This window comes from Sinocyclocheilus rhinocerous, unplaced genomic scaffold, assembly GCF_001515625.1.
Source record: "Sinocyclocheilus rhinocerous isolate Xijiao unplaced genomic scaffold, SAMN03320098_v1.1 scaffold351, whole genome shotgun sequence".
Lineage (NCBI taxonomy): Eukaryota > Metazoa > Chordata > Actinopteri > Cypriniformes > Cyprinidae > Sinocyclocheilus > Sinocyclocheilus rhinocerous.
The window spans coordinates 306,453-321,566 of record NW_015639774.1 but is presented as its reverse complement, the minus strand read 5'-3'; the positions used below and the strand labels follow the sequence as shown (position 1 = coordinate 321,566).

Genomic DNA, 15,114 nt, shown 5'->3' with positions numbered 1-15,114 from the left:
TTATAGGGCCTCGTATTAAAAAAAAAAAAAAATTTTTACATTTTGCATCCATCCAAAATATATTGCTAATATTTATATATTTTTTTATATAATATATTTATTTCTACTATAAATATATTTCTAAAAGTTGTAGACACACACACACACACACACACATAGTCATTAGAATATAAATGAATTCAGCTATTAATGGGAAGCTGATATATTGCAGTGTGAAACCATTTAAAATTACTTTTAAGCTTTAACAGCATTTTGCTCATTCTTTTATAATTATTATGCATGATAATTTTATGACCCCCCTTTAGCGACTACACATTGAAAACTTTCAAAACAGCAGGGCAGTTTAAAATGAGAAGGCAAAGGTGATTAAAATGGTGAAAAACTAATTGTGAAGAGTGACAGCTCCTAAAATATACACTTTCCTATATATTTGATGTAAATACCCTAACCCTAACATAATATGCCCATGGTTTTTACAACCCAAGTCGGCCCAAACTCTAAGCAAGAGGGATTTTTTGCCATGGCGCTCATAAATGCACCACTAACAGTTTAAAGAGAGGTACTGACTCCAAAATTAAATTGTTCACAAAACAATAGTAAAATAATAATAGGTGACTGAAAACAGTCATTAAATACGCCTGCTATATCCTGTTATTTCTTATCATACTTGACTGATAAGCATGTGTAGGCTTCTGACAGCACGCCTACTACCATAATAAACAACGATGATTGTCCTGACTCCATGCTGACTCGCATTTCAGACACGATCGACATTTTCAGTTTTGTGCGTAAAAACGCGCACACACTAGCGACTATAAGCACATACATAACCCTCGATGATTTCCATATAATCTAATCTGATGCAACACTCAACAACTCAGTTTGCATTATTTACAACACGCAGTACCCCACATACACGAACCTTTAAATGAATCATTACCTTGTTATTATGAATCAACTTTAATCATATTCATAACCTTTTCATAAGCCTATAACGAACCAACATTGGTTTTCTTTTCAGTACTGATTCTCAGTAGTCGGACATCACATTTTATATCAAATTCTTTCTATGCAAGTAACCTAACTTCTTCATGTTATTCTTCATTCGTAACAGCTGATGTGGAAACATCTTCTTTAGGATTCACCCGAACAAAAGTTCACACGCAAATGCTCACCTCAAACAGTTGAGGTATCTCTCTCCTGGAGAGATATTCCTTCGCATCGTTGGTGTTCATATCTGTTTTTGGAAAACTATCGATCCTGTTGCGTTGAGTGTAGGATGTATTCTGCTGCAGCTTCACGAATCCGTGATGTTGTTGCGCTCTTAACGCATTCTCCAAGTGCCTACTAAACTAGGTGGATGAAGACAGCTACGCTCTCAGTAAACTGCTGTGCCTGTTACATGCTGCTTCCAAGCTCTCCTCTAGTCTTGGTCTTTTAGTATCTCTCTTCAGTGTTTGAAACCGCTAACACAGCGCGATACACCTGTACGCTGCCCGCGCGCTGATGGAGTGACTCAAGTGCGTGTGTTTGGCCAGCTGATGCGAGCTGATGAAACGAGAGCATACTGTCTGTGTGCACATCTTAATCTTTAAAAAAAGTTTTATTTTAGTAATAAGTAGTTTTGAATATATGTTTAAATAACTAGTCATTTATATTTTAATAATTCATATTTTACGGTATGCACTGTGTAATATATGATAATGAATCATTCATATTTTATATATAATGTAACAAATGCATTTTATAATAATCTTATTATTATCTAATATATAAATTATATTTATTCATATATTAATATAAGCATATAATAATACAAATATATTACATTAATTAAAAAACTTTATTAAAATATTTTAATTAGTTATACATATATAATTAATGTATAAATATACATGATGTATTATATCAAACTTAAATGTAGATAGTATATGTTAAAATGATCAAATGCATTATATTGTACAACATATGAATGATTAACAACAACAACAATAATAATGCTCTTATTTATATGATATAATTTCCTGATTTATGGTATTACTGCCACATGACAAGATAGCTTCATGCTTGTTGGTTACACCATCCTATGTATTGATTTGGCAGACAAAATGTTGTCAGATATTAATGTTTTAAAATAAACTTCTTCACTGCTTGTTATGAATTAATAACAATAAAAAGCTACTAATGCAATTGCAGCCTTTTAATGATACTTTTTGTATTAAAATCTTTAATTTCTTAAATCTAGAATCTTAAATCTCTCTACTTATCAAGTAATTTTCAAGTAAATCAAGTACATTTATGAATGAATAACTTAATAGAACTGAAAAAAAAAAGAGAATCATTGTCCTAAATACAATGACATTTAAAGCAACGGCATAACATGCTCACTGCAGATGACAAAAATGAATTTAATGAATATAATTGATGTGTTTAATATTTGTCATCATCATAATCATCAATGAGACTAATTAAAACCTACACTGGCCTATATTACTAGTGTGGAGTAACCTCTGACATAATTTTCACAGTAAGTGTCACAAAGGCATCAAATGTTCCATGCTGGATTTTGACATTTTTAGCCTTCCACAATCTCACTTAATCCTTTGTTGGTACCTGCTGATAATCAGGTCCTAGAAATATATTATTGTGTAAATCAGACAACGTCTGTAAGGTGGAAATGCTTTCGATTCTCAAACATCCATCATGTGAGGTGAGATGAGCTGCTGCTGTCTGAAGTGACTGACACAATAACTCTTAAATATAAACAAACAGCCAGTTTCAGATTAATCTGCATAAAACTGGTTGGAATACTCATGAAATTCATCTGATTAATTTGTGGGTAGGGGAAAATAGTATAAATACAGAACCATTTTGAAAATGAAAAATAAGTATGATAAACATTATTCAATGCTTCATTTTTGCTTAAAGGGGGAGTTCACCCAAAAATTCAACATAAGAAAGCAACTCATACAGGTTTGGAACGACATGAGGGTGAGTAAATGATGACAGAATTTTCATTTTTGGGTGAACTATCCCTTTAAGGGTTGTTCCCTATTAAAAGTTGATAATAATTCTGCTTTATACAGTAAATGGGACCACAGTTGTTGCTTAAATTTATGGGATATGAGAAAAAGTTATTGATAAAAATGCAATGCATCATCATATACTCATGTCCTCCGTTTTCTTTGCTACATCTAAATATCTGAGCAGAGATATGACTTTTATTTCGGAAAATGGGACTTTTAATCAAACCGGAAGTATAACGCTTCCTGTTTGCTGTTGCAAATCTAGCCTGTCACTGAACCGATGACAAAACAAAATGGATTATTACAATTTAATGAGACTATTTGCATTTATTCATTTGCTTGTTTCCATACCACATGGATACAGTAATTATGTTGAGGTAAGTGTCTTTATCCATAGCTGTTGTAAAACGTTTCTTTGATTCATTGAATTGACAGTGAAGCTTTCAGTAGTAGCTAATATCTTCAGCTCAGCATAAAGGTTTCTTTTTAAAATGTTTCTTTTATTATTTCATGGCTGTGTTAATTACGATTTGTTATATAGAAGCACGCACATACATGCATATACATACGCTAACGACTGTGATGCCCAAAAATACAGTAACTGCCTAGGGAGCTAACTAGGTTTTGAAACAGCCTGTGTTACATTATGGTGGCCAGTTTGTTCTAAACATCACATGTGATCACATCAAATGTATTTCTTTAGGCATTTGGCTTTGTTTAATCAGTAGGCCTACTCATTATCTCGTCTTACAGTTTTCTGTTCAGATGACGAAAAAGCACAACATTGTCATCTTACTGGCACATTTGTGAAGCTTTTGTAATAAAAGAGAGCAAGCATAAAATATCGTGTATGTTGTTCAGAAGTAATTGTCAAACATACATTGCCAGGGCTGCCAACTTTTGATGGTACCGTGTTTCTATCATAAAGCTATGTAAAATAACTGTTGCAGTGCTGCAAAACTATTAACTTTTTTTTTACAACAAGAATAGCAATGTACAGTGAGAGATTTGCAAGATTTACTAGTCATTACTTTTATAAACGATTGCAACCACTAGTAATCAAATTTATACTGACACACATTAGTACATATAGCTGTATCTTCATTGGTCCATTGGCCTGCACTGGACTTTTTTCACAAAAAAAAAAGAGAGGAAGAAAACATACTTGTGGTTTTTGACATTGCATAAGCTTCTTTTAGCTTCTTTTAGATTTCTTAGCACACTTGGCCTCATTGCTTCAAAAACGACTGTATGGCAGCTAATAGGCTAAACAAAAGGCTCCAATAAGCATGAAAGTCTTGCTACAAAGTCTTGCAAGCATGAAAGTCTTGCTATGAACTTGCCAGTTCAGTCGTAACACTCTCGTATGAAAAGGCTTACAGTATTGGCTCTAATTGTGTTTGTTAAAGTGCCCCTATTATGCCATTGTTAAGAAACGTTATAGTTGGATGTTGCATCTAACATTTTTGAAATGTTACTACTTGGGAAATGTAAGTTCCCATAATGTTTGCAAAATTATAAAAATGGAATGTTTCATTTAAGGTTCTTTCAAGAATCACGTTCTTCCATTAATAGAAAGCTTGTTCAGAGTTATTATATCTGATCTTTCATAAAGTTCTCATAATGGCTGCACAAAAACATTACATTGAAGACCAGAAGGGCTTTTTTAAATTCAGGTGTAGAGTAGGCTTATCCCACTAAATCGAAGCAAGCTGGTTATAGTCAGCCTTCTCTAGTTATTTATTTTATTATTTAATACTTATTTGAGTTAAGTGCTTATTGTAAATATGCATTTATTAGATTATTTTATTTAATGCATTTGTATTTTGTTGTTTTTGTATATAGTTATACAATAAAATCGTATCAACCAGGCCCAGTTGCAGAAATAAATCACTGAGGGTGCTTCTGAAATTAGCGAGGGTGCTCTAAATATTGTAGAAACTTAATTTGCTGTAAAGTTGCTTTGCAATGATTTGTATCGTGAAAAGCGCTGTACAAATAAACTTGACTTGACTTGACTCTAGTCTTAATGCACATTTTCAAGTATTTTGTCCAATCCATTGCTATACAGTACTGTCAGTCACTGCTATGTCGAGAGTGAATTCCGCATAAATATGCGGATGTCATTCCCGAAACTTTGCAACATGTGTGTGGCCAAAAACAAAAGTTCTGCATTTTGAATGGATTATAGCCTAGAAAGCTTGCAATGAGCGCTCACTTTATAATCGGTAAAAAGCTGTCACTCTTTGTTCATTGCGATCTCACAAAGTTCTGTTATGACCAATGAATCTCTCTACACTGCACAATCAGTCTATTATTTACATTGTGTATACACTCTGTATGTTGTAACGAGAGGATTTGATTGTAGGCCTATAACTCAGCACGGAACAAAACTGATGCGTGTTGTATCCTTTAAGTATGAGACAAAACCAGCATGTACTGTCATGAGGATGATGAAAGTGTTTTCATTTGAGTAAAGCTTATAAGTCCTTTTAAGTGTTTTTCTTCATTGAATATATGCAATTTCTCATGTGGTAACATCTAATTTATTTGATTTTATTCAACCCTAAAAATATTAACCTAATCAACCTACATTAGGTTACAGTGATAAAATCAAATTTAAGGGTTAGATCAGGTAGAAATAGCTCCCTAAGATAACATTTGCAGGTTTGCGCTTCTTAATAATGTACCATAGATTCTACACGTTTTTTTTTTCTCATCATGCTCATTTTGCGGCCACCCTCTTTTGAGGCAGTGCCACAGCCTGACCCCTCCATTTAAAATTCTCTAGACATGCCCCTGGGTGAACGAGCCAGTGTAATGCAAATATGTCTGAAAGGTCTGACATAACAATAAAGATGCCAAATGAACAATATTGTATGAAGCATTGTTTGTTTACATCACGTTGCGCCTCTTGTTATGAAAACAATGTTTGGGATACCATGATCAAAACTTTGTGATGTAAACAGTTTGATGTTGAATATGCATCCAGATTATGATGAAAACCAAAATATTTGTGTTAAAATAAAATTTTTGTGTTCAAAAAATAAAGAAATGCTTAAATTACTTAACTGGCCAACAGAGCAAAGCAACCCCGTGACATCACACGCTGTGGTATAGAAGCAGAGCGCATTTAGGCCACGCCCACAGCGGGGGGACAATAGAGTGTCATATTACTCTGAGAACTACGCCCACTGGAGGGAAACGTAATCGTGGTTTTCAGATTATGACGCGTGTCGCTCTGTCTCTATAGAGACTGAGCACATTTAGGCCACGCTTACACCGGGGGGACAAACTATTTACTAGGGACATGCATTTACATTGCTTAATGAACATCTATTTTGACAAATTATATTTTTCTCCCATTCGAAAATGAATCTCACATTTATGTGAAGCATGAGGGATTTATATGTCACTCCCGAAACGTTGCTGGCCGTAGGAGCACGAAAAACAAAACTTTTATTCAAAATCTGAACGGATTATATTTAGCCTAGGCAAATAGCCCTTCCTTTATAATCACTTAAAGGGGTCATATGATGCGATTTCAATTTTTCCTTTCTCTTTTGAGCGTTACAAGCTCTTGGTGCTAAAAGGTACAGAAATTGAAATCTACACACACACACTATACTCATAGTCACCAATGCTGATATTGGTAACATTAATAATCTGAGAATAAAGTATAACAATAATTATAATTTGCACGGTTTGATGTGATATGAGCTAATCGATCGTTAGATTAAATCACCATTGGTAGCACAATTTATTGTAATGCTTTTTTCCTCAGTTGGTCAGAACAAACGTGGCAGACTTGTTACTTACTTGTTCAGATGACAATATACGGTGAAAATTCTTATGAGTTGGAAAATGAGCCTATTTTCAAAAATAGTGGCGTGTTCCTTTAAGTTCAACTAATTGCATTTTATATCAATTTAAACTACGGTACATTTAATTGTTACATTCAGTTCCCACTTAAATATATTATTTTAAAGTATATTATTTTCATAGTAAGCACTCTTTTTAAAAGTATGTCAAATTATATTTTTCTTATTTGAATGTTTTAATTTATCAATATTTGGCTTCTTCTTCTAACTAGTTTTAAACTTCACTTGTTCAAAACCTGTGCATGATGTTTCATGTCACATGACTTCCTGCAAATGCATCTCAAAGCAGTCATTTCATGCCTTTTAATTTTTCTCTATAAAGTGCATACAGCATTCAGTCAGTACATGTGGAGGCAATTTGTGCTGTTAGCACTTTGCCATCATATTACTTAATTTAAGTGGCTTTCATACAGTGGCTAAAATGGACAAAGACTGCATGTATGGTTTCCATTTACTTTTCTTTTGCCCATGGATTTACCTGAAAGAGAAAAATTTCACATTTTGTGCTACTTTTGAGAGTTTGATTAAATGAATAATGCATTATTAGTCTGCATTAAGGAGCGCACAACATATGAAATTGAATTGGAATCAAATGTTGAGTCTTGTTCAATTTGTACACCATTAATATTGATTTTTTTTTTTTTTTAGACCAAAGCTGGACAGTTTTTCAGCAGTGGCCACACCAACAACTGGGCAGTCCTGGTAAGTTTTAATTTTGAGAATTTATAAGAATTTATAATGAATACAAATCCTAAACATGTATTTTTGTTACTAAAACGTAACAAGACAACAACATATGATAAGCAAATCATTTTCAAATGCTCAACATGGTAAACTAGATTTATCCTGTGACAACATATCGGCCTAGAAAATCGCAACTTTTCATTTTCCGTCTGTCTTAGTACACGATGTAACTACAGAAGAGTCAAGTTTTAAATAGGAAAAATATCGAAACTCTTTGGTCATTTTTGAGCGAGATGCTAATGGTCTAATCAGATTCAATGATCTATGCTAAGCTACAGCTAAAAGTGCTACCGCCAGACCCGGAGATAAGCTTAATGGATTCGAAAACGGTAAAACTCAACTGTTTAACTCTAGGGGAGTTGGAAAATGAGCCTATTTTCAAAAATAGTGGCGTGTTCCTTTAAGTTCAACTAATTGCATTTTATATCAATTTAAACTACGGTACATTTAATTGTTACATTCAGTTCCCACTTAAATATATTATTTTAAAGTATATTATTTTCATAGTAAGCACTCTTTTTAAAAGTATGTCAAATTATATTTTTCTTATTTGAATGTTTTAATTTATCAATATTTGGCTTCTTCTTCTAACTAGTTTTAAACTCCACTGGTTCAAAACCTGTGCATGATGTTTCATGTCACATGACTTCCTGCAAATGCATCTCAAAGCAGTCATTTCATGCCTTTTAATTTTTCTCTATAAAGTGCATACAGCATTCAGTCAGTACATGTGGAGGCAATTTGTGCTGTTAGCACTTTGCCATCATATTACTTAATTTAAGTGGCTTTCATACAGTGGCTAAAATGGACAAAGACTGCATGTATGGTTTCCATTTACTTTTCTTTTGCCCATGGATTTACCTGAAAGAGAAAAATTTCACATTTTGTGCTACTTTTGAGAGTTTGATTAAATTAATAATGCATTATTAGTCTGCATTAAGGAGCGCACAACATATGAAATTGAATTGGAATCAAATGTTGAGTCTTGTTCAATTTGTACACCATTAATATTGATTTTTTATTTTTTTTAGACCAAAGCTGGACAGTTTTTCAGCAGTGGCCACACCAACAACTGGGCAGTCCTGGTAAGTTTTAATTTTGAGAATTTATAAGAATTTATAATGAATACAAATCCTAAACATGTATTTTTGTTACTAAAACGTAACAAGACAACAACATATGATAAGCAAATCATTTTCAAATGCTCAACATGGTAAACTAGATTTATCCTGTGACAACGTAGAAGACATTTTATATAGCAGTAGTTCTGAACCTTTTTGACTTCAAGAACCCCCGATGCCCACAACAATATTCAAACACCTCATCCAAGTTATTTGTGATTTAAGATACAGACCTTTTATTTTAAGAATATTTTATTCATTATTTTAGAGCTTGGCATAACTAGTAAGAAGTATATATTTATAAAATGTATAAAATGCCCATGGAGTTTACATGAATTTATATGCTCATAATTTACATGATGATTTTTCCAGGTTTAGAAATCACAATTTTAAAATCAGACTTTGTTTTTTAAACAGTGGTATAGTTTTCTTCAAAGGAAAAAAAAATAGGTGGATGAGTCCCCCTTAGAAGTTTGCTGGGGCCCCCTAGTGGGCCCCGACCCACTGTTTATGAACCACTGTATTATAGTCAGTATTGTTATTGTTAATTAAAACTATATTTAAAATAGTTTTTGATCATTAAAATAAAGCTGAATAAAATATACATATAAATACATATTATATTACATATAAATACACTTAAACTTAAAGTTGAAGTTATAAAATTACTACTACTATTACTAAACTAAAAGTAAAATAAAAATATATTAAATCTAAATAGGAGAAGAAGCAAGACAACAAATACATTTGGTTAATGCTGTTTAACCATTGTTTTAGGCTGCTGTTATAGGTTTTGTAAAAATCTTGGTTAAAGTTAACACAGGGATTTATTGCCGGTTAGCATTAATGTAATTAAGGGTACATATAGATAAATTGTACTAGCATATAATAGCAATAATAGAAAAGAAGAAGAAGAAAAGCTAATTTAGACGCATTACATGATTTTATAATGTTTTTTGAATTTCAGCTTGCCAACATGTTTTCTTAATTGCTGCTTTTTGCCATGTTTTTTGGAGTTTATAATCGTGTTTATGTCTAGGTCTGCACGTCTAGATTCTGGTTTAATTATCGGCATGTGGCGAACACGCTGTCGGTATACAGAAGTGTAAAGAGACTGGGCATTCCAGACAGGTAAACTTACTCATTTGCTTCAATTATGCTCTAAAGCATCTTCTCAAGACACATTTAAAAAACAGTGGCCTGTTGAACGACAATATAATTGGACCAATCTATTGTATATCAACTATTTTTGCCTCCTGGCATCCTCATTACACAGTGACACATTATTTAAATGTGGAGAAAAATTGAGAAAATATCTGTTTTCTCCAGAGATAGCTGCATGTGTGCTCTTTTGTCACACCGAGTCAGTGATGGTTGTGTTCCTGTCTGCTCTGATTAGATGTGTTTGCTCTGCTTTCCCAGTCACATTGTGCTGATGCTAGCCGATGATATGGCCTGTAACTATAGAAACCCCAAACCAGCCACTGTGTTCAGTCATAAGAATATGGAGCTGAATGTGTATGGAGATGACGTGGAGGTGGATTACCGCGGATATGAGGTGAAGTTGCTTTTGGTTTTAAACTAACTTGTTCTGTTTCAGCACAAGAAAATGAACACTTCAAAGAGAAAGGAAAACTTGAAATCGCATCATATGACCCCTTTAATGAAAATATTTCTAAGCGAAGTCAAAGCAGAATCGACTATTGCTCGTCTCTGAGCAGCACACAATAGTGATGTTTCCTGAATGATTGGTGTTTTTATTTTTTATTTTTTAAGAACCAATTACTCACTTTTAAGGACAGTCATTTTTGAGATGCCATCTTTTTGTGGCAGGCCTTATTTTAAAAGCATTTCTTTTTGTTTTACAGGTCACAGTTGAGAATTTTCTGCGAGTCCTGACAGGGCGTCTCCCCCCCAGCACCCCTCGATCCAAACGTCTGCTTTCCGACGACCGCAGCAACATTCTCATCTACCTGACAGGTCAGACCGGTAACAGACTCATTACTGGCTTTTGCATTTCTTCTTTTTTTTCTGAATCTGTGTGTCTTTGTTTTTACAGGTCACGGTGGAAACGGCTTCCTGAAGTTCCAGGACTCTGAAGAGATCAGCAACATGGAGCTGGCTGATGCTTTTGAGCAGATGTGGCAAAAGAGAAGGTAATTATTGAAAGAGATGCAGTGGACACACAGTAACTGTAGCATCTTGATTTATCACATATGATTGATTTATGACATATTGATTTATGTCATTGATTTATGACGATCTCAATCTTGTGGTGAAAGATCTGTCCTGGTAAATGAATGGTTACAGGTTTGAATCCCACACCCTATTCATGGATATCACTGTTATACCCTTGACCGAGCCACTTAACTTTGGGTTGTTACAGAGAGACTGCCACTATAACAAGTGTACTGTAAGATGATTTGGATGAAAATGTGTTATTATTATCACTAAATAATATTATTTATATATTATTATGGTTTTTAAAATTAAATTAATACTACTACTACTACTACTACTACTACTACTACTACTACTAATAATAATAATAATAATTATTATTATTATTATTATTATTATTGTTGTGTAGTCATTTATGGTTTCCATAAAGACAACAGTGTGAATGTGGCCTGAGACAGTTGAAGTGGATATTTATTTATTTATTTAGTTTGTTTTTAAAAAAATATACAGGATCTAGGCTGAATTTGCCCCTATATCCTCGTGCACTGTAAGTTCATCCCTGATTTATTGAAGAATAAAACAACGACTATCTTTATTAGCACTCAACAGATTCATACAAAATCAGATTCATTTAGTAACGGCTTGGTTTCTTTGAAACTTTTTTCCTTGGAGGAGGAAAAATAAAAGTACTTAAGTTACTCAGTATAAATGTTCATTGAATGCTTGTTCAACCGTTGAATAAAAGCAATGTCACACTTCCAGTCGTATCAGCAAATGTATTCATTCAGCTTAATAATTGTGTACTTACTGCAGAGAGCAAATAGCAGAAATTGACCAAAACAAATTCCAAAACGCACATTAAATGACATCAAAGCACAACATAAAATATGCAGTCTAGCCTTCATTGTGTGGCTCCTGGACACAGTGTTGATGTACATGGATGAAGCGCTGCAGCTGCCTAACGTACTAATTGTGTGTTATAAATGATCTAATAGTCTGTTTAGGTTCCAGCGCAGTGTAAATATTGTGGGAGGCTAGAGTGAGGTGCAATGAGAGCTTCCTCTCTTCCTGTAGAGGACTACAGCACAGGATGTTTTGTGCCTGTCAATGTGGTAATTGCAGGCTTGATCCAATAACTTAGTAAAGCCCCTTTTGTGCTTCATTGCTCCCCCATTACATCTTAGGTTCATGCGATATCAAGCCTTCTCATTCTCTCTCTCGCTAGTCAGAGATGGCCAGAATGGGTTTCTAATTTTTATTATATATTTCATTTTGTGAATGGAGCATTAATGGATGCTGGGTTCTTGGTTACCGTGGCAACGACTTGCAGTGAGTGCTGTGTTGGTTGTATAGTGAACGTGGCTCAGACAGCCTTGATCCCTGTGCTGCAGGTCAGATCTGGCTATTATTACTTCACAACCGGCTTTAATTATAAATGACATTAAATTGCAATGTTATAAAAAGGAAAGTAATTTAAAACTGACAAGAATCAACCGGCTCTAAAACGGCCTCCTTTCTTTGCAGGTACAACGAGTTGTTGTTCATCATAGACACGTGCCAGGGGGCCTCCATGTATGAGAGGTTTTACTCGCCCAACCTCATGGCCCTGGCCAGCAGTCAAGTGGGAGAGGACTCGCTCTCAGTGAGTCAAACCTTCTGCTCTTGATCTTCTGCACTCCTGACAATTAACATTAGTTGTAGCTGTTGGATATTATTACAATTCTGCAGAACCTTTGAAAATCATTGACATAAAAATCATAGACAACAAGGTTTTTGGAGCTTAAATGGATGGGAAATCAGGATGATTTGGGACATGATGAGGTCTGGGATCAAACCAAACGAGCATCAAGGATAGGTGTGTTCCTGGAACGTGTGCTAACTGCTTTGATTAATTAATCAGCTTTATAAATTCATGCCGACCAAATTTAATATATGGCTTATGGATCATTACAGTAAGATATTTCAGATTTTTTAAAAAGAAATTAATACTTTTTTTTTAGCAAGCATGCATTAAATTAATAAAAAGTGACAGTAAAGACATTTATAATGTAACGAAATAATTTTATTTCAAATAAATCCAGTTCTTCTGAATATTCAAATGTCCAAATCAGCATATTATAATTAGGATTAGAATGATTTCGGATGGATCATGTGACACTGGAGACTGGAAGATATCACATTTAAAGTAAATGAGAATACTTATTTCAAATTGTATTAATATTTCACAATATTACAGTTTTTACTGTATTTTTGATCAAATATATGCAGTCCTTCAAAAACAAAACAAAACAAAAAATCTTGCCGACTTCAAACTTTTGAACGTAAGTGTATCTAAAATGTTTAATCTGAGCAGCCACGTGAGCATTGTTAATCTTGTTAATGAAATTATTTATGAAAAATTATTCTGAATGGTTTGTTACTATTTTGTCTAGTGTAATAAAGATGAGGCAGAACAATATGTACAGTATCATGGCTATAATTTTCATTAAAACATACTGTTTTTTTTTTTTACAAGGACATATTTATATGTTTAATATACGCTTTAATAAATGTTTACAAATTTTTTAAATATTTCAAAATTTGATAAAATATGTGAAAAAGAATAACATTTGACAAGATAAAATTTATAGAAATAATAATGTGATTAATAAAATATGACGAAATATGGGATACATTTAAAGGATTTTTTGTCAAAAGACAAAGTGTAAATAAACCTCTGTTAATACTTTTTAGTGCAAAAAAAATTGATTGCAAACATTTTTTATCGTTTTATCTAGTCACATTGGACTTGGTGTGAACAGGCTACAATACACTAAACTAGACTAGACTCTACATCTGTACACCATGACTCCGTAGAAAGCCCTGAACATTTATAGTTAATACAGATTTTAAATTATTAGGAGAGTATAGAAGATTGGAATTGGTTCACCTGTATTGTTTTGTCCATACAGCATCAGCCAGACTTGGCAATAGGGGTCCATTTGATGGACAAGTACACCTTCTACTTACTGGAGTTCCTGGAGGAAGTCCACCCCGCTAGCCAAGCCAACATGAACGATCTGGTAAGTGTGTGTGTGTGTTTGTTTGGTGCCTGTTTATAATTCCAGACAAATGATAAGGAGAATGCTTTATCCACTGGGACGAACTGAACTTAAAAAGCGTCCGTCACAAAGACGTCCTGTCGCCTCAGATGAAAAGAATGGCCTTGTGGACCACAGGTCTCTTAGCACGCCACTTTAAACAGAGTGGCTAATACATGTGTAGGTCAGACAGCTTTGAAACAGTCAGGAGAGAGACCTTTTCTCTGAAGGCCTGGGTGAGCTTGAGTTTCTCTTCCATTCATCTGTGGTTGGAGTCCCACCAACTCCCACAATCCATTTTGATCTCTCCTGCCCTCCACATCCTCTCTGCTTGGCACGGTGCTTCCCTGATCAAACCGGTCCAACAACAGCCTCTTTTTTGGTGCTTTTTTGTTCCCCGTGCTCTTCTCTCGCTCTCTCTCCATTCTGCTGGATTAGCAACGATATTATTGATTTCCCGTGGGAGAAAGAGAGAGGTTTTAATGTTGATGGAAAAGGGCCACTTGAACCCTCATGAATGATCTCTCGCATGAATGATCTCTCTTTCACTGTCATCAGAAGGTTTGCGGAATTTCTTTCTGGATTTCACTGTGCACTGGGAGTTGTGCTAGGAAATAATGCTCTTCTATCGCCAAAGGTTCCTTTAACTTAATTCTGAAATTGCATCAAGTACGCTCTTAAAATTGGCCTCTGAACTGGATGTTCAGTAAATGTTGTTTAGAAGCCAGGTCAAGGTTGGTTTGTTGTCATTCCAGCTATAAATACATATATATTTCTGTTCAAAAGTTTGGGGTCAGTAAGATTTTTAATTTTTTGTTTGTTTTTATTTGTTGTTGTTTTGAAAGAAATCAGTACTTTTATTCAGTAAGAATGAATGAATAACATTCACCAAAGTGACAGTAAAGACTTTTACGTTGTTGCAAAAAATGTCTATTTCAAATAGATATTCTTTTGAACTTCCTTTATCCTCAAAAATTGTCATGACAACTGTTTTCAACATTGATAATAATAAGAAATGTTTTATATATATATACATATACATACATACATGCATATATATATATATATATATATATATATA

The 15,114-nt window shown here is 33.9% G+C and overlaps 2 protein-coding genes across 2 annotated transcripts in view; one reads left to right on the top strand and one right to left on the bottom strand.

Annotated features, from left to right (window-relative positions):
* LOC107751871 (adenylate kinase isoenzyme 5-like) overlaps window positions 1-1,506 on the bottom strand; it is a 17,425-nt gene extending 15,919 nt beyond the window's left edge. The window contains exon 1 of the mRNA XM_016567639.1: window positions 1,176-1,506. Coding sequence (XP_016423125.1) covers window positions 1,176-1,235 — 60 coding nt within the window. The 5' untranslated portion in view covers window positions 1,236-1,506. The remainder of the gene's footprint in view (window positions 1-1,175) is intronic.
* A 1,744-nt stretch (window positions 1,507-3,250) lies between these two features.
* The window catches only part of LOC107751867 (GPI-anchor transamidase-like), a 46,970-nt gene continuing 35,106 nt past the window's right edge, over window positions 3,251-15,114 (top strand). The window contains exons 1-8 of the mRNA XM_016567634.1: window positions 3,251-3,403; window positions 7,556-7,609; window positions 9,812-9,903; window positions 10,195-10,330; window positions 10,641-10,752; window positions 10,832-10,928; window positions 12,478-12,595; window positions 13,905-14,015. Coding sequence (XP_016423120.1) covers window positions 3,320-3,403; window positions 7,556-7,609; window positions 9,812-9,903; window positions 10,195-10,330; window positions 10,641-10,752; window positions 10,832-10,928; window positions 12,478-12,595; window positions 13,905-14,015 — 804 coding nt within the window. The 5' untranslated portion in view covers window positions 3,251-3,319. The remainder of the gene's footprint in view (window positions 3,404-7,555; window positions 7,610-9,811; window positions 9,904-10,194; window positions 10,331-10,640; window positions 10,753-10,831; window positions 10,929-12,477; window positions 12,596-13,904; window positions 14,016-15,114) is intronic.